The sequence below is a fragment of the Pan paniscus genome, chromosome 2 (genome assembly GCF_029289425.2).
Source record: "Pan paniscus chromosome 2, NHGRI_mPanPan1-v2.0_pri, whole genome shotgun sequence".
Lineage (NCBI taxonomy): Eukaryota > Metazoa > Chordata > Mammalia > Primates > Hominidae > Pan > Pan paniscus.
In genome coordinates this window covers 29,523,616-29,550,069 of record NC_085926.1, presented here as the reverse complement: position 1 = coordinate 29,550,069, position 26,454 = coordinate 29,523,616, and the positions used below count along the sequence as shown (strand labels likewise).

General features: G+C 36.6%; 1 protein-coding gene across 12 annotated transcripts in view; it reads right to left on the bottom strand.

The window, feature by feature from the left end:
- RBMS3 (RNA binding motif single stranded interacting protein 3) overlaps positions 1 to 26,454 on the bottom strand; it is a 1,476,433-nt gene that overhangs the window by 441,183 nt on the left and 1,008,796 nt on the right. For all 12 annotated transcript variants that reach the window (XM_034956011.3, XM_055109591.3, XM_055109592.3 and 9 more), the window contains one exon: positions 11,542 to 11,633. In XM_034956011.3, coding sequence (XP_034811902.1) covers positions 11,542 to 11,633 — 92 coding nt within the window. The remainder of the gene's footprint in view (positions 1 to 11,541; positions 11,634 to 26,454) is intronic.

The window sequence follows — 26,454 nt, the reverse complement described above, 5'->3', positions numbered from 1 at the left end:
AAAATACATATTCTCAGATTGTGCTCTTAGAGACTCTGATCTGATGGCTCTTAGACGGAGGTGGGGAGACAGAAGAAGAGAAAAATAAAAAAGATGATGAAGGCACCTCCTCAAATGAATCATACTCAGCAGGAATGACTGCAATATCAGATGCCTATATTTGACAATATGATATGGTTGATATGTATTTGTTTGTGTGTTTGTGTGTAATCTTATCTTCTAGAAGTTAAGGGAGAGAGAATAAGAAAAACAGGACTTTTGTATAAAATAATTAAGTATAGACTAAAGAGATATTAAGAATCTCAATTTTGCTCTAAGATTTTCTCAGTAATTATAAAATCCTTGAGTCTTTCTGGAAATCCGTTGCCTATTAACCTTGGTCTTTCAAGGGTAGTTGTTGATCATTCTTTACTGTATCTTTGCATATTTCATGGGGAAATTGGGAGTGGTTTCCTCGGGAATATATAAAGCCAGAAGCTGCGTAGACACTTTTAATGATGTTACATTAGCAAATCAATATTTTCTGGGAATTTAGAATACAGACTTCTGTGTGCTGCATTCTGGAATCCAATAAACTTAACTTTGTTTGATATTGTGTCTTTATAAGGTAGTGACATTTCTTACATTACTGTCTAACTATGGATATTTCCGAAACCAGATACCTAACAATACACTGGTAAGTGTTCGTCCACAAGTAATATGTCATTCTTCTCGTGGAGTGTGATTTATATTTTTTAATGGTGATGATTTCAGTAATGTCTATCATCTTACAAGAAATTTACCTTTGAATCAGAAAAGAGTAAAATTCATTTTGTGCTGGTATCATCAAGCAACTTTGTTCAGTTACCTTAAATATGAACACCAGGGAAGACAGTTTATCTTTGATATGTGAATATAATTTCCAAATGGATCCTTAGGCTAAAAGTAATTCATGAGTATGAAAAAATGAGCTCTTAGTATTGCTTCATTTAAAACTTTATTTCCTTTATAGAAAGGTATGATATTGCTAATGTCCTTTCACAGAGAAGTGAAAAAAAAATCCATTTCAATAGGGAAAAAAAGTCTGGTTTTGTTTTGAATTTTACCATTTTCTAAAGTTGAATATTCTCTTAAGTTTGGAATACTTCTTAGATATGAAGAAGGAGTTAATGTGCTTACAGATGTTGGAATATCAACTCCCACTGATTTAGCCAGCAGACTCTAAGTTTCACGGTGTGGTTAAGTCATTCAAATAGCAGTTAAAAAGTGTGTCCTGGACACGGTGGGAAAAGAGGATTAAACTGAGTATGCTGCCTTCTTGTTCACAACACTCACATTTCTGTTTTGTTTTTGTGTGTCCACTGTATGCATTTGTGAACAGCTCTCACAAGTGTCCAAGTGATACACATCATAGTGTAATAAATATAGCATGCACACAAAACCAGAGATCACAGAGGCCTATCATTCAAGTTTGTTTATTACTTATCTTTAGGTTTCACTTTCAATAAAAGTCAGATGTGCTGAGGAACTATCAAACATGTTTTAGTTATTGTGTTATTGCATGGAAAAATTATAGCTACCTGTGATAATTAAACATCTTTAAAAAAACATGTATTTTGGGAATGTATATGTGTGCATACACATGTAAATATATGCAAGTGTATACCCAATTTCTTTAAGACTTCTAAAATATAAGAGTTATTGGTCTTCATTTCCAAATTCCTGTCATATATTTTCTGAAGAAACAAAGATGTCCATCTTGTCCCATTCCACCAGTCAATAGTTAGAAGGATTAAATTGAACCATTGTTTGTGAGCTCAGGAATTATGTCCTCCTGAATAATTGGTTAGGACAGTGAATTAAAGGACTACTTCTGTGCAAAATTCAGTTTGAGGTCACAAAAATTTATCAGAATTGAAAACCATTAAAATATAACCAGTACTGATTATTCATTTGTTCATTCCCATATTCATTAATTCCACAAAGATTCATGAAACCCCACTATGTATATCAGGGACTCTAATAGCTTCTGCAGTTCACTGATTTAATAATTTTATCCAGTCTGTTATTCCGTTTTAGAAATTCAAAAGCCAAGCTCTGCTGAAGAGACTAGAAAACAGCATTAGCAGACTTATGATCTCCTTGGAAAGAATAAGGCTTTGGAACCAGAAAGGCTTGGGTTCAAGACCACCTGACTATCTTAGTGAATGTGGGACATCCCCTATTTTTTCACCTGTACAATTGGAATAATAATACCTACCTCCAAGGACCCTAGTAAGAATTAAATGAGATAATAATTATAAAAGCACTTAACCTATTCACCAGCATAAGGCTGATGTTCAAGAAATAATCTCCTTTATTCCCTGCATCCTTTTGTCTGTCTCCTTGCCTTTTTGCAGAATAGATATAGTTAAAGGACTTGAAGAGCGTCTCAGAGCACACCAGAAGTAAATTACACAGAAACAGAAGGTGGACCGTGAACCTCGGTAGTCTGTAGGTTTCTCAATGTTAAAATGTTCAACCATTTAGCATAATTCATATATTATATAATTCCACCATTCCAATTCATCCAATCATTTTTAGAGTACAGTATAAAAATAAAATGCAGAAAGCAATTATAGTTGGTTAAAAGTTGGGGCCAGGAAAGCAGGAAAGCCAATTATAGTTGGTTACATAGTTGGGTCCAGGAAAGCTTCCATTGTTTCTACTTTCTTATGGAAAGATAGTGGTGTAACACTCCTGGTCCTTCTCTTACTTGTCCACTTACATAATACTTCCAAATGGGAGAAATAATAACTCACCTGACTTGTGAGTTTGAGAGCAAGAGCTCAGCAAGCGTGGCTCATTGCTCTCTCCCTTATCCTTGGGATCTAACTGCCAGTAGAGAGCACATTCACTATTTCCTCCTAGTATCATAAGAAGTAAAGATCTTATCCATGAGTGGGGAGACACATGGTTGTCCGGCACTCCCTGTGACTGAATGGCTAAACCAAATTTTGACATTCGCTATTGAAAGATTCATTTTCCTCACAAACCTAAGTCACATTTTCCTAATGTAACACCAGCAGTCATACAATCAATAGTTTTCTTATTTTGACATACTTCTTTGTCTTTTTCAGTGGGATCAGAATCTACGTGGGACAAAGCAGTACTTTGAATTAGGCACACCCCATGGACAACAATGGTGTTTAGAGAAAATACCTTTTCTTTCAACTTTAAGAACAAATTATTAAAGCCATGAATGAAGACTATTCATTATTTGGTTTTCTCAACAGCACATCCAGAAATGAGTAATTGACTGAGATCAGCCTGTGGACACATTCTCTTCAAAGAGGCAGGATGAAAGTGTGAAAGTGTTGATGTTTCTTTTCTTTCTTTCTTTTTTTTTTTTTTTTTTTTTTTTTTTTTAGGCTGAGTCTTGCACTGTCGCCCAGGCTGGAGTGCAATGGTGCGATCTTGGTTCACTGCAACCTCCACCTCCCAGGTTCAAGTGATTCTCCTGCCTCAGCCTCCCGAGTAGCTGGGATTACAGGTCCCCACCACCATGCCCAGCTAATTTTTTTGTATTTTTAGTAGAGACAGGATTTCACTGTGTTGGCCAGGCTGGTCTTGAAATCCTGACCTTGTGATCCTCCTGCCTCGGCCTCCCAAAGTGCTGGGATTACAGGCGTGAGCCACTGCACCTGGCCGATATTTCTTATAGGTTGAAAAGAACTTGAATTCCACACATATCCTTCAGTAAGTAAGTGCCTAGTCAACTAGTAGGGATCCCAGTTTAAGACACTGAAGCAATTCTTTTGTTGATTTTTGTTTTTGTCCAATGCTAGGAAAGCAGAGAATTTTACTAGTATACATATGCACTGTTTCACTTAAGATGACATAGTAGAGTCCTTGCAAAAGCAGAGGGTAGTACCCACAGGCAGATTATGGAAATCATTCGATATAAGCTAATACAAATATTTAACTTTAGATGAGTCTGCTTCAAAAACTTCAAATAATTAATGAATAGGATTAAGATCAACCCTGACAATTTCAATTTTGAGTTTTGAATCCCTGCATTCAGCATTTGGATCAGGAAAAAAAATTGAGCCAAATTGACATAGCCAACAAAGCAGATATTCACAAATATTTTATAGACATGTAAAAGACCAGCCAGTAAGTATTTCTTTTCCAGAAAATTTTAAAATTTTCAATCATGAGAAAAATAATACTTATATATTTTTAGAGAGATCTGTCTGTTGAAGATGTATCCCACAGGAGCAAATGATACAAATATTCATTTTAGGAAATGAGATAGAGCAAGGTTTACATTACATTGCATCAGTCATTCAAGAGTAATGAACTATGTTAAAAGCAACGTCAGAATGCTTTTCTTTGGAATCACAGTTATTTAAAGTGCATTCCACAACTGTAGAGGAAGGTTTCTTGTCATATTCTTACACCCACTGGTACAACAATAGAACAACACGATTTGAAGAAGGTAAGTGTTGAAATAAAAATTTACTGATCAATTAGAATTTGACTCACATGAAAAAAAAATTCCAAACAGTGCAATATTAGGATGACTTGAAACCAGACAACTCCCACAAAAAAGCGGGGAAATGATGGTAGTTTATGCAACTCTTCTATTGTTATGAAGATGCAGGATATAGACAATAATAAAACCCAAAGATGCTATCTCACTGAAGAGTCTGGTCTATTTTAAATTACTATAGAAATTTTTCATAACTATTGCTTAAATATAAGTATAGTTTTCTCCTCTCATTTCTTTTAGATACATGTTCAAATGTCACATGATTAGAAAGGCTTTTCCTGACCACTGTACCTAAAATACTACCATCTCCATATCCTATTTAACCACCATCTCCATCTCCTATTTTGTAACTGTAACTGGTTTTAATTTTCTTCAAACCAATTGTTACAATCTAATAAATTATATCTCTTTGTATAACAGTTACTTTTTGTAATCCCCTATGTGAACTAAATGAAACTTTGTTTGGCTCAGTACTATGTCTGTAGCATGTAGAACAATCCTTGTGGATAGCAGGTGTTCAACATAAATGTGTTGAGAAAGTAGGAGAATGAGAGATTCCTGCTTCAATTTGAGCCTACAGCCCTTGTTCCCATGGGGGAAAAATGGGATACAAGCAAAGGATAGCATATAGGGATCTCTGATCCTTTGATCTTATTGCAAAACAAACAAACAAAAAGACGTGGACATTATTCTAGGAACATTAGCAACCCCAGATAGCCCCTGTCCATCACTATATAAAGTATTGATTGTTTCCCACCCAGTCTCAGGAAACAACTCTCGAATCGCCTGCTCAAGTTACCCTGGAACAATGCCTCTTTCCTTCCTACATAGGGAGCCCTTGAGAAGCCTCTATGTTTACCAGGAGGCTCCATCCCATGGTAGTGACCAACAAATATCAAATAGCCTGTTTCTTCTGCTTTACCTAGGAATGATAAATACAAAAACAACTAATACGATCTTATACTACAGGAGTGTGGCTGACAATGCCTGTCATATACCTGTGCATTCAGAAGAGTAGCTTTGGTAGACAAGCCACATTATGAGGCCAATAGTTGCACTTTGGTAAAATGTTCTAGAATATTCTATTGAATACACCCTTCCTTTTTTTTTTATTATACTTTAAGTTCTAGGGTACATGTGCACAACTTGCAGGTTTGTTACATATGCCACGTTGGTGTGTTGCACCCATTAACTCATCATTTACATTAGCTATATATCCTAATGCTTTCCCTCCCCCCTCCCCCAATCCCACGACAGGCCCCAGTGTGTGATGTTCCCCTTCCTGTGTCTAAGTGTTCTCATTGTTCAATTCCCACCTATGAGTGAGAACATGCGGTGTTTGGTTTTTTGTCCTTGCGATAGTTTGCTGAGAATGATGATTTCCAGCTTCATCCATGACCCTACAAAGGACATGAACTCATCCTTTTTTATGGCTGCATAGTATTCCATGGCGTGTATGTGCCATATTTTCTTAATCCAGTCTATAATCGATGGACACTTGGGTTGGTTCCAAGTCTTTGCTATTGTGAATAGTGCCGCAATAAAGATATGTGTGCATGTGTCTTTATAGCAGCATGATTTATAATCCTTTGGGTATACACCCAGTAATGGGATCACTGGGTCAAATGGTATTTCTAGTTCTAGATCCTTGAGGAATCACCACACTGTCTGCCACAATGGTTGAACTAGTTTACAGTCTCACCAACAGTGTAAAAGAGTTCCTATTTCTCCACATCCTCTCCAGCACCTGTTGTTTCCTGACTTTTTAATAATTGCCATTCTAACTGGTGTGAGATGGTATCTCATTGTGGTTTTGATTTGCATTTCTCTGATGGCCAGTGATAATGAGCATTTTTTCATGTGTCTGTTGGCTGCATAAATGTCTTCTTTTGAGAAGTGTCTGTTCATATCCTTCACACACTTTTTTTTATGAGGTTGTTTGGTTTTTTCTTGTAAATTATACACCCTTCCTTAATTAACTAAAAGTCTTCTACTGGAATATAACTGATATGGCTTCACTGTGGTAATATATTTTGTAAATTCATTGTGTGTGTGTGTGTATGTGTGTGTTTGAATTTAAAATATTTTCTTTTGTATATTCCTTGATTTTGACTTTTCATCTTTTTATATGTCAAGTAAAAAAAATCCACTGATTTTTTTGATTTTTTTTCGAAGACAACTACTATCAAGGTCATTGATTTATAAGAGAAGTCCTTTCCTCTGGTCTCAATCTGGTTTTCTGCCATGGTAGATATAATATTTTTACATTATGCCTGTCAAGCTACTTGACATCCTCTGGGACACTTAGTCTCTTTTGTGATTGCTTAACTGAGATTTACTCTACAGATCCCACTGGAAATGAATCACCTTTGGGAACTGTAATGGCAGTCTGGTAGTACACCTGATGAAGTCTTATCTGAAGGCCCTGAGAGGGAGTGACTTCTTTTCTGCAGACATTTCCTCTAGAATAAGATATACTGTGTTTACTCATATTTGGAATTGACGGAAAGCAAATAAGAAAGATGCCTGTTAAGCCTGAGATTACTCAAGGACTGGCTGGTAATAATTCATGACTGTTTAATATGTAGACCCATTCTAGTGTCTCTAAATATATCCAGGAAAAGCCCCAAAGCTGTGCAGTTCTCCAGCGAGGCCTCAATGAGGCCACAGAGAATAAGGGGCAAGTAAGATCCCTCTGGATGACAGAATCAGGAGTTATGTGATTGGATAACCAAGGAACTTATTGCACTGACAACTCGAGAATTCTATTTCCACCTAGCAGGATTTGATACGTATTTGAGATCAATAATTTAGGCTTGCTTCCCATTTTCTCCTTTCCTAAATAGTCATTTTCCTTTAAGTGCATGTATCCTGTTGTTTCTATGTCATTCTACATTGTGGGAATTCAGACAGATAACTTCTCTTTTAAAGGTATGACTTGCTGAGCTATGAGGAGGAGCCATGGGCCTGTTGGAGATAACCGAGTCACTAGATGCAATCACGGCTTTGAGGTGGGTTCTTTTTGGGAAAGAATTAATGCATGCCACCTAAAATGTACGTATGCATGTCACCTTTATTGATATCATGGATGCTGGATAGCCAAGGTGATGGACTATTATTAATTTTCTCTGCTGCAGAGGCAAAGAAGTCGAAACACTCATCATTTCATACTCTCTTACAAGAAAGTGGGAAATCATATGACTCAGTTTTGGCTTTTGAGTTGTAAGCACAAATTGCTGATCTGAGATTCTGGAAAAACCTTTAAAAGGACAAAATCAGCCATACTGCTCCTTCATCTATTTGCTTTTTTCTCTTTTTCCTGGATTAACTGTGGATACAAGAGCTGGAACTTTAGAAGCCATCTTATAAATGTGTGACATAAAAGCCAGGGATAAAAGATGGCAGAGCTGCCTTGATCCTTGATGGCACCCCAAAGAATTGGCCTCTGCTGTCTATCTATGGCCTTCTTCCTACTGAGTAAAATAAATATCTGCAAGTTAACTTATTGTTAGCAGGGATTTCTTCACTTTTTTTCATGCTTATAGAGACACATATTCCTTGGCCAATAAGTTTTTTCTCTATATCCTGAAGTTGCCAAGAACAGTAACAGCCAAAATTCATAGTCTGGAGCTGTAGCAATTCAGGAGATAGGATAAATGTTAAACATTCAGAAAAAAAAAAGAATTTTTTATTCAATCTTCATTCTCCAATATTCAGTACCCTGCATAGACAGAGTAGGCAATAAAAAATGTTTGCTGACTGATGCTACTTATTATATATTTTAAAGAAAATAATTTGGAATAACACACATTTAAAACATGTATTACGATTTATAGAAGGTTTAGTAGCAAATTTGAATTAAATGTATAACAATATTTACTGATAACTAACATTTACTAAATTCTTACTATGATCTAGGCTCTATGCTAAATACTTAATGTATTTTTTAAAATTCTCACAGCAGTTCTCTAACCTAAGAGTTATTATTAGAGAAGTTCAGAGATATTTAAGTAACTTAGCCAAGGTCACACAGCCAGGTGGTACCAGAGCCAGGATTCAAGGCCAAGTTTACTTCTCTCCAAATCTATGCTCCTAACCACTATGTATTACTAAAATATTCTGAATCTGATTTCCTAAAAGAAATATGACTTTTGATACCAAAAAAAAAAAAAAAAACTCCTTTGTGGCAGAACAGTAAGTATACAGAAAAATGTTCATCTCCGTTAATGGTAATTCATTATTAATCAATTACCACTTCCTGGGTAACTTGCTATTGGTTGACAAATCAGTTGGATTTTCCATATGCACACACTGGAATAAGCTAGCTAAATAAGACAATTCACTTGGAGAGTTTTATGTTAGCTGAAGGTTACTATTGGGAAACTAGAGTATTTATAATATTTTTATTTTAAAATGCTGGAGTCATTAAAATGTGACACCACAACCTGCATAGTAGGATATTGATAAGAACAAGGATGCAAGAGGTGATTCAGTAGATACTTAAATGGCCAAAAATATAGTGCAAGTTTCACACACCCTGCAGACTGCAGGTTTATATGATAATAAATAATAGTTATCACCAGGACAAAGGAGGAAAATGCCATGAAATCCAACAGCTCAGTGAGAAATCTGCTAATACAGGTGGTGGTCAAGCTTGTCCTATTTTATTCTCAAAGGGAACCTATTTATTTTCTTATAGATAGTTAAATTACAGAGTCATTCATTGCTGAAAGTTTTCCAGTAGGCAGATATGAGTCTAAAGCTAAGAGAATAAGAATTAACTTCACAGGCAGCAGAATTAATAAGGCAAAATCTTTGAGCAAACTACAGAAATAAAAGTGACTTTAAACATTCCAATTGGAATCTCATTTTTTGTACGGTGGGCGTGAGCCAATGGCCAAAATGCTGGCTAGGAAAAATAATTGTTTTAGGAGGTCTTTAAAATATTTCCCCAAATCAAACAGCCTTCTGACTAGGTGAGATATCAGTGATTAGAGAGAGAGAATGAAAGAGTCAGAGGGTGCGGGGGGGTGGGTAAGAGAGAGAGAGAAAGAGGGATTCTCAGTGCACCAGAATGCTGGGAAACTGAGGGAAAATATTCATAATGGTTCCCCAGTAGTTATAAAATCAAGGTCAACTTTCTTTTCCTGTTACACGAGATGGCAGTGGTTTTTATCTAACAACTAACTATACATATTCTGAGGACATTTGAAATGGTGGAGATTATGCATGCTGTTTTCATTACTTCTAAAGTGCTACAATCTGCTAACTTCCAGATTTGGGAGTTTAGCAATGGAATAGCTCAAGAACAACTTTCTCGTTAAGCATTTTTATATTCATTTTCTTGGAAGTAGGTGTTGCTTTCAGCCCAGATTCAAGTTACTTATTTTACATATACCTAACAGCTACATTTCATCATTTGTTTTGTGGGTATAGGAAGTCACTACTTAATGCCATTGACTCTTTGCCAAGTAACCTTTAAACCAAGACATGTATATAATTTCCTTATTAATTAAAAATACTAACTTCATCAATCTTAGTCCATGAAAAAAATCCAAAGCTTCCAGGCATAATCTTGATGAAGAATACATTACACAGCTGAAAGAATTCAAATTTATTCTGCCTTGAACAACTAGTCATGTGTCATAAAGGACAATGAGTTCACCAAAGTAATCTATACGGGAAGTGACTTGCAACAAAAGGTTAACAGATATGGTCTGTATCAGTTCACTAGAAGACAACTGAAGATGAAGAAACCAAATATCTTACCTCTAGTTATTTGAGGTCAAAATTGGAAAATGTTATCAAATAATGTTAGCAATCTCAACAAAATCTAAATAACTGAAAATTTGACTACCTTATCATTCTATCACTCAACTCTTATGGGAATACTTAAATATATACACGAGCAGAGCATGAATACATTAGATCAGGATTTCAAGGTCCGTTGGCCATTCCACCTAAAATTTATAGAATCTAGAGATAAATAAGTTCACTATTATCAATCAGAAAGAATATTTAAAGACTTAGGATGCAGGTGAATAAATCCTAAATGGCCATCATTTTAAAGCAGACATCTAATAAGCATCCATGTTATAAACAATTGTTTTGACTTTTTAGCTAGAAATATTTATAGATTTACAAGACATTGCAAAGATAGTACAGAGAGAGCCTATGTACCCTTCATGAGGTTTCTACAAATTTTACATTTTATATGATTATATCAAAACCAGGGAACTGACATTGGAGCAATATGTATATATAGTTCTACGTTACTGTATCAGGTATAGATTCTTGTAACCACCACTGCAATCAGGACACAAAAGGATTGTAAATAATTTAACTTATTTGCTTAGATAATAAAATACATTACAATTTCAGGTAGAAGGTTCTAGAATACATATTCTATTTAATGATACTTAATTATTGAAAATTATTAATATCTAAAAGTATCTTAGAAAACTCTACATATAAAGGCCAAAGTGAAATTCTAGCAATACAGACACAGTACACTTCAGTTAAACTCATTTCCCTGCACAGATCAGACAACCCCATCATTCAACAGTCAGCTCTCCCCAGCTAAGAGAACACACACTTTTTTTAGCACACAGTTTATCAAAGACAAGTTGCTGATAATTCTACTACTCCAAAACTGTTTACCAGTAGAAGTCCAAGACACACACACACAGACACGCCCCATCTTTCTCAAGCAGAACAGAGCACTTCACGAGTGTCCTTAAGTCTCTAATGAGGTTACCATAACAAAAGATACAATAATAAATATAGGCAAAGAAACAATGAAATAAGCCAGACAGATTCTCCTAAGCCAAACCTAATGTGGAGTTTCTTATTTTCCCTAACAAGAAAATATAAACCAAATTGTTGCAAACTCCAAGTTTGAGTGAGCTCAGAGCAAAGGAGAAATATTTAATCTCTCCTTCTTCCTTCCTCCTGATCTCTCTCTCTCTCTTTCACACACACACACACACACACACACAAACACACACACCCCTAAACATCAATCTTACCTTAGCCATCTGTGCCTGCACGCCATTTGCCTTGAGAGATGCTACCGCTTTCTGTGCGGCTGCAGGACTGTCAAAATCTACAAAACCATAACCTGTGAAAACACAAAATCCCCTTGTTAGTATTCACAAAAAGCTGAATCTCTATCTTAACTGATGAAGTACAAGTTTACAGATAGACTTGCATTCATTTCTTCTGACATATTACCCGGGTTGAACATTAGGCTCTTAGATTAGTGGTCCTTAATGCTTTGGGAGAGATAACATCATAATATCTCTAGACATAAAATAGTAACTCTCATTTTCTAGCCATTGTTTTGGAGATTGGGTGTACAATCAGTAACCCAATTTAACCTAATTTGGTGGGTAAGATAATAGACTGTTTAACCGTGTTCTTTCTTCATGGATTAAGGCAAAAGTGAGGTACACAAAGTGCTGGAAAATATAGAAAATTCTCTCCCTAAAGTTAATTTTCAAAACCTCAAATATTGATGTTAACAAAAACCATGATAAGAACTTGCAAAAGGTTATCAGCAACTGCAGTAGTGCTTGGCACACAGTAGGCATTCAATAAATATATGTTGACTTCATGAATAAGTAAATATTGTGGATGAGAGGGTTTAAAACCTAGTTCCATTTGATTACTAAGCCCATGCTCTTCCATTATCTTGTCTATCTCAATGATAGCATCTTAAATTATTTTGACTCATACAGATCTGTGAAAAAGAATGATTAAATACATAAATATTCATGTTTCTTTTAAAAATAAGAAATACTGTGTTGCTTATTTCTTTCTAGTGTACAGTCTGAAAAGGGTATATGAGTTTCCTATGCTATTCTGATTGTGTGCTTGTGTGGATGTCTATATATGGTGAAAGCAAAGAAATAGTAAAACGGCATTAATGAAAAGTCCATTTTGTATGTCCTTAAGCTAGCTAATAGTCCAAGGCTTAGCCTAACAGTAATGTTAACTGCCAAGAATATTTTGAAATATAAATGCTCAAGAGTGAGTATAAGGACAGCTTTGTTTGGCATGCTTAACAAGCTCACCATATGTATCCTATACTTCTTCTCATCTGTCAGGCAGGGAATCATCTGTATTCTTATACTTATCTCATTTAGAAGTTTTGAGGTGAGCCACTGAAGCAAACCTACTAACCTACTAAGGAGGTGTACTGTGACACCTCCTCTCACCGCAAAATAACCGAAGAAGAGTGCAAGGGAATCCAATTACGAAGTTGTTTCTTTTAATTAACTTTTTAATTTTTTCCCCTCGAATCTCATCTTCTTTTTCTCCCTCCCAGCATGTTATCCTAAAATGAACTTGTTACACAGCAGTGTACTGTAAAATGCTCTTGAAAAGCTGGGCAGAGAAGCTGTGAAGTTTGTATTTCTAATCCAAAAGGAAGCCTGTTCTGTAAGTACTGCTAATTCTTCTCTCCCTACAAAATCAAACTAAATGGGTGATGTAAGTATTACTATCCAGTAAGATGAGTAAGATAGAAAAAAAAAGTGAAAGTAATAGTCAAGAAATAGGGTCAAGGGGAGAAGAAAGCAAAACTATAATCTGGATGTCATCTCTCACATGTCGGTTGCTGTGCTAGGTAGTTGACACATTGGCACTTGGTGAAGTCATAATAACATCAGGTACTACTGGCTTCGTGCCATTATACACATGAAGAAACTGAGGTTGGGGTAAGGTGATCCAACTTGACAAGAATCACAAGCCACTCATTGAGCAGATCCAGGATTTGAAGTAAAGTCTGCATGTGTCCTTTCAAATACACCATACCATGAATTGTTTTATATCCCTACATTTTAAACTATGCTAGTAGCCTCTGAAGCCCATCAGAGAAAGGACTCAGTTCTTGAAAATTCCTTAAATGGCATGGAATAAAACAATTCCATATAAGATAATTTAATTGAGCTCATTTAATCAGTACATTTGTCAATGGAGCAGTTGATGAGTTAAGATGAGATTGAGATGGGAACCACCTTGTACCTTACACGTTGGCCAATCTTCCTCATCCGTTCATCGGCTCATTTATTCATTCAATAATAAAGTTCTATTTCAGGCACTGCGCTAAGCAAAGGGTATATAGTGGTGGGAGAAAACCTCAGTTCCCACTCATGCAACTAATAGTTGAGTTGGGAGATGGATAAGAACAAATAACCATACAAATGAATATATAATTACAAAATTGCAGATCTTCCTTGAAAGTAAATGACAGCATATAATATAGATTTTAATTTTTGATTGTTCATTATTGAAAGTTTTAAAGAAGCAGTGGTGTGAAATGATCTGCATTTTTAAATTGAGATTGCAATGTTGTGGGGGAGCTGGGAAGCTAGAATGGAATCAGGAGATGACTTAGGGGCTATTGCAACATTCCAGAGGAAAGGCAGCTGGCAATGAAATAGGGTGAAATGGATGCTTTGAGTTATATTTTGGAGGCAGAATTAACAGGGCTTTGTAAATGGATTGACCGAACTGGAAAGAAGGAAGACATAAAGACATAGACCAGGATTACCACTGGTTTTGTTTGTTTGGTTGGTTTTGTTTTTGCCATAAGCCACTGGGTGAGTGGATATGTAATTTATTGAAATGGGAAGACTCAAGGAAGAACCAGCAGGGGAGAAGGAAAATCTAATTATTGGTCTGAGACATGTTGAGTCAGAAATGCCCAAGACATCTAAATAGAAATGTCAAATCGCAGCTGGATATATTAGGTTGGTGCTCAGAAATGGAGATGAAATTGGAAATATAGGAGGACAACAGCACAAAGATATAGATGTTATTAATAGGAAATAGTCAAAAATGCCCAAAGTATAAAAGAAATAGGTCCAGGATTAGAACTCAAACAACTTCAGCATTTAGGCATTACATAAGAAGAAAAGACTGCAAAGAAAGCTGGAGAGTCAGAGAGGAAGAAGGAAATGAAAAGGGAATCAGATGTCTCAAATCCAAGGTAAGAAAGTATTCTGAGAAGGAGGGAGAGATCAATTATGTGAAATGCTACTGAGAGTTTGAGCAAGAAGACAGCTTCAAGATGCCCAGTGTCTTTAGAAACATGATGTCATTATCATGATTTGCTTTAGGCAAGTGATGGGGATTGAAGTCTGCTGGAGTAGTTGAAGAGTATGAGCAAGATGAGGAGGAGGATTTACAGGCCTCTTTGCAGTTATCTTGGCTGGGAAGAAGAATTAAGAAACAGATTTAGCTAGCAGGGGATCTAAGGTCAACTGAGTTGTTTCTGTTTGTTTGCTTTAAGATAGGAGATGCTATGGTTGTCTGTGTGTGTGTGTGTCTATTTCCCACCTGATTCCAGTGTGAAGCTAGGGTAGGAAACTGCTGAGTATTCATGTAAATTATTCAACAAATCATTACTGACCACTTTCTACAGGACAGATACTGTTCTTGGCATTTTTGAATGTTGAATATTGATAGTAAAGATCAAGCAGAAAATAGATTAAAACTACAGGAGGACAAGTGGATAATTTATAGAATAACATTCCTGAGAGAGTAGAAGGGTGGGCGTATCTAGAAACTTCATGAAAGTGTTGCCCTTCGCCAGATAAGGATCCTCCCCTTCACCCATTGTACCTGGAAGAAAAAAGAGCACTCTCCATTACCAGGTGTTGTTTCTTTGTATTACCCCAGGTACTGGGACTGTACCTAACATCTAGCCTATGCTTAATAAATATTTGTGAAAATAAATGGAAAGCACGTTTAAAAAATGTTAACTTACTTCATGGAACTATGATGGGGATTAACTGATAAAAGTGTCTGTTAATACTGTTGGGCTATAAAGAACACATAATGCTAAGTGGTCATGGTTCTGTTTCAGCCATGCTGCCACCCAGCAGGCAGCCTCTTATTTTATGGCTCCCACCCTTTAGTCTAGCGTGCCTTCTCTCTGGCTTCTTCTCCTCCTTTCCACCCCCACATGGTACACAGGATATTACAAAATCAAGATGCTGACCTCCAGGACTAAACTTCAATCTGAACAGAGGACATTTCTGTGAGGGTAGAAGACACCCTGAGCGTTCTCTGAATCAGGGATGTTCTGGCTAAGCTTTGAAAAAAGTGTACTTATAAAGAGTCATTCTGCCAGCAAGGAGAGAGAGGTTGGCCCTTTTGTACAAAATATCTGTATTGATGGTTCCAAGCCAAGGGGGATAAAGGCTTCATAAATAAAATTAAAAATAGGGGATAAGCTACCAAATCAGAAATATTTCACCAAATTATGTGTTTTTCATATATAAACACTTTCACTAGTTACAATAGAAGTTTATGTAAAAATGTCTCAAGTAACCCTGAAAAATACTCCCATTCTAGAAATAAACATTGCATTACTGAGTTTTACATGACAGCACATACTACATCACAATCAGAAGAAAGGAAAATGAAATAGGAGACTGCCCCTAAAGAATAATAATGGATTTAGCAAGGAATAAAGCCACTTTAATTTGCTTTCAATTTGTTTTCCTTAATGACAAATAATCAAGTCTGGGAACAGCAACCTCTGTACCTACATCTGGTGAGGAGAAGGGTAAGGGAGATTAGTTCAGCTTCAGCTAATAATGCTTTCCGGTAACTGCTAAAATCCTCAACACAACACTGGCAAATGCTAACCATCAGAAACTCTGGCCCAAGTGGCTGTAAGCCCACCCGTGTCACTCTCTCAATTACATAATTAAGCTTGGCAGCAGGTTCAAATGAATTAAAACTGAATGTCACTGTTTTCTCCACACACTCCTGTCCTTGTTTTTCTTCCTTGTCAGGGGGAGAAGGCCAGCAGTTCTGCAATTAGCGGGAAGTAGAGCAATGAGAAAGAACCAACTCTGTGATAATTAGGTCATTTGCCAAATACACTCATTCCATTGGCAGATATAATCAATGCTTTCCTGAAATGTTTTAAACCCTGTGTGTTAATTTAAAGTTTTGCTATTTTTATTGCACTACAAGCCTGGTGACTGTAGAGAAAAAACTGTATGTATGTGTGTGTGTATCCATCTATCTATCTATCTATCTATCTATCTATCTATCTATCTATCTATCTATAATGGAATTCTACAAAGAATAGTAGTGTCCAGATGGTTCTTATTTGTTTCCTTTGGTCATTTGCTGGCAACATCTTCCCTGAGACCTTTGCCATTCAGTTGAACCACTGCATGACAATCCATTTGAAATTTCATTAAATGTTTCTTTACCATCTTCAAAAGCTTATTTTATACTTCTGTGTTGCTGTGGGCTCCTTAAGTTCTCTATTTAAACTGCTTATTTATTTACCAACATTGGGATTGTTCTTTATGTGTGTGTGTTGGGGTGTATTGGGGGAAAGTAATGATAAAACTAGAACTCCTGCTTTAGATTTGCAGTGCCATCAGCAGTGAGCCAAGGAGACTTGCTCTCAGAGTGTAACTGCACACTAAATTTCACATTTGTATTGTTCCACCTCTTCAGAATGACTGTCATAAAATCTCGCTTGAAACACAGATGGCTTGGTGTAGCACCCAAATTCTATCAAAGACAATCCAACCGTGAGTCAAATGTGATTTCTAAATAGAAAAAGCAAACATTTTGGCTAAGAATTATATATACGTTCAGCTGAAATTCTACTTAAGTTTAACAGTTGAAGATGTTAACAATGAATCACCTTTCCACAAATCCTTCCCCACCTTCCATTTGGGCTTAGCAATACTCTGTGGCTGTTGTCTGGGCTCAGAATAGGATGACTGAGTTGCAGGGAGAGAGGGGTGGTTTGCAGGCTGCCTGGAAGTCTGATGGCACTTAGACTGCCTCCATACCTCTGTATTTCTGCTGGATTTCTACTGTATCCCTAAACTATTCAGTTATTGCTGACTATCTTTCCTTATTGGATTTCCTAGTTCTTTGTATTATGTGATCACAGAAGATAATGAAACAACAGCATTGATATATTTATTGCAACTTTTCTTTTAAAACAACAAGAAAACCTACGCATTTCTTCAGTATCTTCTTTTGTATCCATTTACTGTGAGTGATCATTATAGTAAAGCCGGGATACCACAGGGGAACCAATATGATAGCCATATGGTCTACCTTAGATTTGTGAAAAAATAAAGGCAAAAGATAGTTCCTGCTGAAAAGCAAAAGCCAGAGACAAAAGAGCTTACTGTGAGAAAAATTCTAAGCCATTATAGTCTGAATCACCTATGCTTTCAAATGTCTTAAAAATATAAAATGCAGGGAGTTGATACAGAAAAGAAGCCACATATGGACTGCCTGAACAGGGAGGGTTGCAGCCTCAGACACTTAGCAAACAGAGGAAAATAACATGGGTAACAATATCCACTGTACAGAAAACAGGTTGCTCCACTGGAGTCCCCTCATATTCCAGTTTAATTGCCTAAGCATTCTGAAATTTGTGTGCCAGAAATACTAAAACAAGACATCAGCTTTTGGAACAGGAATTTGCCTATTATTAATGACATTTTTGAACCACAATGAGATCTTCCTTTTATTATTATTATTATATTATTAAATTTACTAAGCATCTACTAAATACAAGGAAGATAGTGCCAGATGCTGTAAGGAAAACAAAAACTCTAACATGGCTTTTCTTGACAAAGAGTTTATTGTCTAGTAGAGTTGATAAATAAATTTAAATGCAGTGGAGTTTATGTTTAAATGGCATATAGACACAGTTATCTTCATATTATTGAACTAATTTTATACCGTATAGTATGTATGGCTTAGGGTGTACAGCTCTGGTCAACAGAGCTGAACAACTGAGCTAGGTTCCATTCAGTAAGTGCCATGATGGTAAAATTATCCATATTCTAAATTTATGTATGTATGTATGAATTAGTCTATCTTTCTGTCTCTCAGTTTGTTTGAAATTAAGTACAAGATATAGAGAGTAATCACTACCATATAAATTGTGGGAAAAAAGTGCTAGTATTTTAAAATGGCAACTGTTTCTTCCAGGTGGGGGAAAACTCAATGTATTTTGCACACAAATGACAAAAATAAGGACTGGGGAAAAGGAATAGGTCCCCAGTGGTATTTCCTAGCAGAATAAAACAATTACAAAGACAGACAAATTTAGAGAGCAAAGTATTTAGTAGTATGGCACTTGAAAATGGAACACTTTCTCATTCCATTTATGTTACACAAAAAATCTTATTAAACTAAACACAAATTCAAATCCCAAAACTCACTTTCCTCTTCATCATGTTCAATTGATTTTTAAATGAGAGAAATTGCTTCTTTATACTGAATAAAGTCAAAATGAGTATCAGAATCATTATTTATGGGCTTAGTGCAGTCACTATGCTTTATTGAGATTAAAGAAACTTACTGATTTGCCAAAGACCAACCATTATTTTATTATAATATTGCACAGATTAAGGAGCAGCGTACTTGGCAGTAAATGGGCAGATTAACCTCTGGGAACCATCTAGCAAAGCTTTGCTTTGCTAACATGCAGTGTTCAAATATACAAATAAAATATATGTCTTGTTTGAGCTGTTGGTCCTGTGTATCTCTACCATCAAAACAGCAGGAGGTACAAGTGTGTAATGGTGACTGCATGAGCAAGCCCAACATATTAATAAAACAATTCCAACCAGTTTATAATTATGACAAAAGTGGGCTATGACTGAACACTTTAATTATAGCTCTAGAAACCCCAGCCCCAATTTAGGATAGGCAAACCTAACTAAAATTTCATTCCTGGCTGTCCCATTCTTCCCTCCCCCTTGCTCTAGACTTACAGATGGGTAGAACAATAGACTATTCCTCCATACAAGGAATAGAGGTAATGACCTCAGTGTATCAACTGGAGGACAAGCCCCTTACCTCTTCCCAGGTACTTTAATCCATATTCACGCTCAATAGTTTCAGCAAATGGCCTGTGAAGCATGCTTGTACTCATCCCTACTTACTCTTCCCCACAACCGAAGCATCCTTCTTTTTACCACCTATTCATCTTTAGAGGATAGACCATTATAATAAAATTTGGCAACAACCCGGAAAGATACATGAAATAGTTCAGAGCAGAAAGGAAGAAAAGTGAATTCTACATATGAGGTAACCCCTTTAAGAAGCATGTATTACCTGTGATTCTTTGTTTTTGTCATACTGTACATTCTGTATATTTCCTCCACCAACTTGTCACTTGATCTAAATTTCCTTATAGAGCCGTGTGTGCTTTTGCACACCAGCATTTTCCTGGGACAGGGTTCCATCCATGATTTCCTCCTTCAAAACCTTTGATAAAAGGTTCTATTTAACTACAGTTGTGCACTTCCTAATTTATACTCATATTTGATCGAATATGCTCTTCAGTCACATGTTTATAGGCCTTATTTCAAATATTTTAAATAAATATCCTCAAATACTGTCCCTGTCACTATGAGACACGGTGGATTCTACATCTTCTTATACTCCAAATTACTTTTCTCCATCCCACTTGACATATCAAATACAAGTTTAACTAAGTATTAGAGTTTTAAAAATAAAAAAGCACTTATATGTATATATGCACAATGGAGAGTAACAAATGTACACAGTAAAAACAAAAACAAGCCAAAAAAAACAGAATTCAGTAAAATGTAATTTCTCTTACACCTAGACCTTGGTGCTTTAGTCTACCTTCAAAACAAACTGCCCTGTCATTCCTTCTGATGGTCCTACCTGGAAAGACAACTAAAACTAACTCTCGAGCTCTCACTATTCTATGTATTAGGGACATCCAGAGGTTTATGGAGTTATAAAAATATAGTTCCTGTTATCACAAATTATAAAATCAAAAACATTTGTAGTAAAGATTTTGTAAATGGCTCTCCAATTGTACACACATTTCTTTTCCTAAAATAAATAGTTGATAAAGGATGGAACAAAATGGCAGAATAGAAACCTACATAGTTTGTACCCCCAGCAGGAACACCAAATTTTAACAACTATCTGCACACAGAAAAGCATCATCTCAAGGACCAAAACTCAGGTGAGCAATCCCAGTACCTAATTTTAACTTCATATCTTGAAAGAGACATTGAGGAGAACAGGAAAGACAGTCCTGAAGCACCAAAACCACCCCTCCAACACCACAGGTAGTGAGCCATGCAGCAAAGAGTCTGTGCATTTGAGGGAGGGAGAATACAGCAACTGGGGGACTTTACATTAAACTCAGTGCTGCCCTGTCACAGTGGAGAGCAAAGCTATACTGGGCTCAGCCAATGCCCACACACAGAGGGAGCATTTGGACCAGACCTAGCCAGAAAAGAATCATCCATCTCATCAGTGGATACCCAAGTTTCCTGACAAGCCTTGCCATCACAGGCCAAAGTGCTCTGGGGACCTAGGTAAACTCTGAAAGGCAGTCAAGGGCACAAGGACTGCAACTCATATGCAACTCCTAGTGCTGGACTGGGCTCAGAGCCAGAGGACTAGGGTGGGATGGCATGAGACCTAGGGAGACACCAGCCGGGGCAGCTAAAGGAATGCTTGTGCCATCCCTCCCCCAGCCATAGGTAAGGCAGCTCACAGCAATGAAAGTGTCTCCTTCCTTCTGCCTAAGGGGTGGACAGCAAAGAGTAAAGAGGAGCCTTGTGTCTTGAATACCAGCTCAGCCGTGGTAGAATAGGGCAATGGGCAGAATACTAAGCCCCCCACTCTGGGCCCTAGCTCTCAGATGACATTTGTAGAAACACCCTGGGCCAAAAGGCAACCTGCTGCATTGAAGGGAAGGACCTAGTCCTGGAAGGATTCATAACCTGCTGACTAAAGAGCCATTGGGCCCTGAATAACCAGCAGCAAAACCCAGGTTGTATGCTACGGGCCTTGGGCTCTGAGATGTAGAGGAAGGAAGAGTAAAGGAGACATTGTCTTGTGTCTTAGGTACCAGTTCAGCCACTGTGGCATAGAGCAAAAAGCAGGCTCTTAGGGTCACTAAGTCTAGGCCTAGGCTAGTAGACAGCATTTCTGGACCTGCCCTGGGCCAGAGGAGATCCAGCTTCTCAGAAGGGTGAGTCTCAGGCTGGGCAGCATTTACCACAAGCTGACTGAAGAGTCACTGGGCTTTAAGGGAACATGGGCAGTGGCCTGGCAGAACCCCTCAATGGGCCAGTGGTGGCAGTGCCCACAGGGAGAGGCTCCTCTGCCTGTGGAAAGGGGAAGAGTGGAAAGAACTTTATATTGTGGAGTGAGTGCCAGCTTAGCTGGAGTATAACAGAGCATCAGTCAAATTTTTAAGGTTTTTGACTACAATCCCTGGCTCCCAGTCAGTATCTCTGGACCCACCTGGGGCCTGGGGAAACTTGCCATCCTGAAGGTAGGGACACAAACTTGGCTGGATTTTCCACCTGTAAATTGTAGAGGCCTAGGGTTTTGTGTAAACATAGGTGATAGCCAGGTAGTGGTTAGAGTGGGCCTTGGGCAAGACTCAGTGCTATGAAGGTTTCAGGTCTGATCCAGCAGTCACATTGATGGCAGCCACAGGAACCACACTGGGTCAATCCCAGTGCATCACCACACCTCCAGTTTCAGGTGACTCAGCGCAAAGACAGAGATTCCATTTGTTTGGGAGAAAGTAAAGGAAAAGGAGAAGAGTCTCTGCCTGGTAATCCAGAGAATTCTTCCAGATTTTATCCAAGACCACCAAGGTGGTACCTCTATGAGTCTGCAAAAACCACAGAAATATTGGGCTGAGGGCCTAAGTCCTTTCAAATACCTAGAAAGCCTTCTCAAGAAGGATGGGCACAAACAAGCCCAAACCATGAACACAACAATAAATACCTAACTCTTCAATGTCCAGACACCTATGAACACCTACAAGCATCAAAATCATCCAAGAAGACATGACCTGACCAAATGAACTAAATAATGCATGAAGGACTAATCCTGGAGAAACAGAGACATGTGACCTTTCACACAGAGTATTCAAAATAGCTGTTTGAGGAAATTTTTAAAAATTAAAGATAATACAGACAAAAAAGTTCAGAATTCTATCAGAAAAAATTAACAAAGAAATTGAAATAATTTAAAAGAATCAAGCAGAAATTCTAGAGTTTAAAAATGCAAATGACATACTGAAGAATGCATCAGAGTCACTCAATAGTAAAACTGATCAAGCAGAAGAATTAGTGAGCTTGAAGAAAGCCTATTTGAAAACACACAATCAGAGGGGACAAAAAAGAGTAAAAAGCAATGAAGCATGCTGACAAGATCTAGAAAGTAGTATCAAAAGGGCAAATATAAGAGTTATTTGCCTTAAAAAATGAGGTAGAGAAAGAGTTATGTGTAGAAAGTTTATGCAAAGGGACAATATCAGAGAACTTCCCAAACCTAGAGAAAGGTACCAACATTCAAGCACAAGAAAGTTATAGAACACCAAGCAGGTTTAACCCAAAGAAGACTACCTCAAGGCATCTAATAATCAAACCTCCAAAAGTCAAGGATAAAGAAAGGATCCTAAAAGTAGTAAGAGCAAAAAAAGACAACATACAATGGAGCTGTAATACATCTGGTAACAGACTTTTCAGTAGAAACCTTACAGGCCAGGAGAGAGTGGCATGACATATTTAAAGTACCGAAAGAAAAAAAAACTTTTACCCTTGAATAGTATATCCGACAAAGATATCCTTCAAGTGTGAAAAAGAAATAAAGACCTTTCTAGATGAAAAAATAGCTGATGGATTTTATCAACACCAGACCTGCCTTACAAGAAATGCTAAAGGGTGTTCTTCAATCTGAAAGAAAAAGATGTTAATGAGCAAGAAGAAATCATCTGAAGCTACAAAACTCACTGGTAATAGTAAGTATGCAGAAAAACACAGAATTATATAACACTGTAATTGTGGTGTGTAAACTACTCTTAAGTGGAAAGACTAAATGATGAACCAATCAAAAACAATAACTACAATTGCATTTCAAGATACAGACAGTACAATAAGACATAAAGAGAAATAACAAAAAGTTAAAAAGCAGGGGATGAAGTTAAAGTGTAGGGTTTTTATTAATTTTCGTGTGTGTGTGTGTGTGTGTGTGTTTTCTTATGCAATCAGTGTTAAGTTGTCATCTGTTTAAAATAACAGGTTATAAGATAGTATTTGGAAGCCTCACTGTAACCTCAAATCAAAAAACACACAATGGATACACAAAAAATAAAAAGCAAGAAATTAAATCATAGCATCAGAGAAAATCACATTCACTAAAAGGAAGACTGAAAGGAAGGTAAGAAGGAAGAGAAGACTACAAAACAACCAGAAAACAAATAGCAAAATGGAAAGAATAAGTCCCTGCCTATCAATAATAACATTGATTGTAAATGGACTCTCTAATCAAAAGCCATAGAATGGCTAAATGGATGAAAAAATAAGATTCCATAATCTGTTGCCTACAAGAAACCCACATCATGTATAAAGACCCACAGACTGAAAATAAAGGGATGGAAAAAAAAAAGATATTCCATGACAATGAAAACCAAAAAACAGCAGGTGTATCTACACTTATATAAGAAAAAATGGATTTCAAGACAAAAACTGCAAGGAGAGACAAAGAACGTCCTTACATAATGATAAAGGGGTCAATCCAGCATAAGAACATAACAATTCTAAATATATATGCACCCAACACTGGAGCACCCTGATATATAAAGCAAATATTATTAGAGCTAAAGAGAAAGGTAGACCTCAATACAATAATAGCTAAGACATCAATAATCCACTTTCAGCATTGGACAGATCTCCCAGATAGAAACTCAACAAAGAAACATCAGACTTAATCTGCAGTATAGAAAATATGGACCTAATAGATATTTACAAAACATTTCATCCAGAGACAACAGAATACACAATTTTCTCCTCATCATGTGGATCATTCTCTAGGATGGATTATGTGTTAGGTCACAAAACAAACCTTAAAACATTTAAAAAATGGAAAAAATATCAAGTATCTTCTCTGACCACAGTGAAATAAAACTAGAAATCAACAAGAGGAATTTTGGAAACTATATGAACACATGGAGATTAAACAATATGCTCCTGAATAACCAGTGGTTCAATAAAGATGTTAAGAAGAAAATTTAAACATTTCTTGAAACAAATGATAATGGAAACATAACATATCAAAACCTATGGAATACAGAAAAAGCAGTACTCAGAGGGAAGTTTATAGCTATAAGTGCCTACATCAAAAAATAAGAAAAAATTCAAATAAAGAACCTAAGGATGCATCTTAAAGAACTAAAAATGCAAGCATGATTTAAATGCAAAGTTAGAAGAAAAGAAATCAGGATCAGAGTAGAAATAAATGATTTGAAAGGAAGAAAATAATACAAAAGATAGATGAAACATTTGTTTTTTGAAAAGATAAACAAAATTGGCAAACTTTTAGCCAGACTAATGAAGAAAAAAAAGGAAGACAACCTAAATAAAGAAATAAATAAATAAGAGATGAAAAAGGCAGCTGAGCATGGTGGCTCATGCCTGCAATCCCAGAACTTTGGGAGGCCAAGGCAAATCACCAGAGGTTGGGAGATTGAGACCAGCCTGGCCAACATGGTAAAACCCCATCTCTACTAAAAATATAAAAATTTGCCAAACAGGGTGGCAAGCACCTGTAATCCCAGCTAGTCGGGAGGCTGAGGTGGGAGAATCACTTGAACCTGGGAGGCGGAGGTTGCAGTGAGCTGAGGTTGTGCCACTGCACTCCAGCCTGGGTGACAGAACAAGACTCCATCTCAAAAGAAAAAATAAAAAAGAATAAGGAGCTCTTAAAACTTATGTCACAGAAATTTAAAGGATCATTAATGGCTACTGTGAGCAACTATATGCCAATAAACTGGAAAATCAAAGGGAACTGAATAAATTCCTAGATATGCACAAACCACCAAGATCGAATTATGAAGAAATCCAAAGACTAAACAGACCAATAACAAACAATGAGATTGAATCCATAATAAAAAGTCTCCCAATAAGGAAAACCCAGGACCCAACAGATTCACTGCTGAATTCTATCAAACACTTAAGAAGAATTAATACCAATCCTCAAACAATTCTGAAAAATAGGGGAGGAGGAAATAATTTCAAATTCATTCTATGAAACCAGTATTATCCTGATACCAAAACGAGAAAAAAGATACATCAGTAAAAGAAAACTACAGGCCAATATCTCTGATTAATATTGACACAAAAATCCTCAACAAAATACTAGCAAACTGAACTCAACAATACATTAAGATGATCACTCATCATGACCATGTGGGATTTACGTCTTGGAGGCAAGAATGATTCAACATTCACAAATCAATCAATGTGATACAACATATCAACAAAATGAAGGACAACAACCATATGATCATTTTGATTGATGCTGATAAAGCATTTGAAAAAATTGAACATCTCTTCATAATAAAAACCCTCAAAAAACTAGGTATAGACAGAGCATACCTCAACATAATAAAAGCCATATGTGACAGACCCACGACTAGTATTATACTGAATGAGGAAAAACTGAAACCCTTTCCTATAAGAACATGACAAGGATATTCACTTTCACCACTGTTATTTAACATAGTACTGGAAATTCTAGCTAGAGCAGTCAGAAAAGGAAGAAATAAAGGGCATCCAAATGAGAAAGAAAGAAGTCAAATTATCCTTGTTTGCAGATGATACGATCTTATATTTGAAAAAACTTAAAAGACTCTGCCAAAAATACTATTAGAATTGATAAACATTCAGTAAAGTTGAAGGATACAAGATCAACATACGAAAATTAGTAGCATTTCTATATGCCAACAGGGAACAATCTGAAAAAGAAATTTAAAAAGTAATTCCACCTACTATAGTCAAAAATAAAATCAAATACCTAGGAATTAATCAAAGAAGAAAAATATCTCTATAATTAAAACTGTAAAACACTGATAAAAG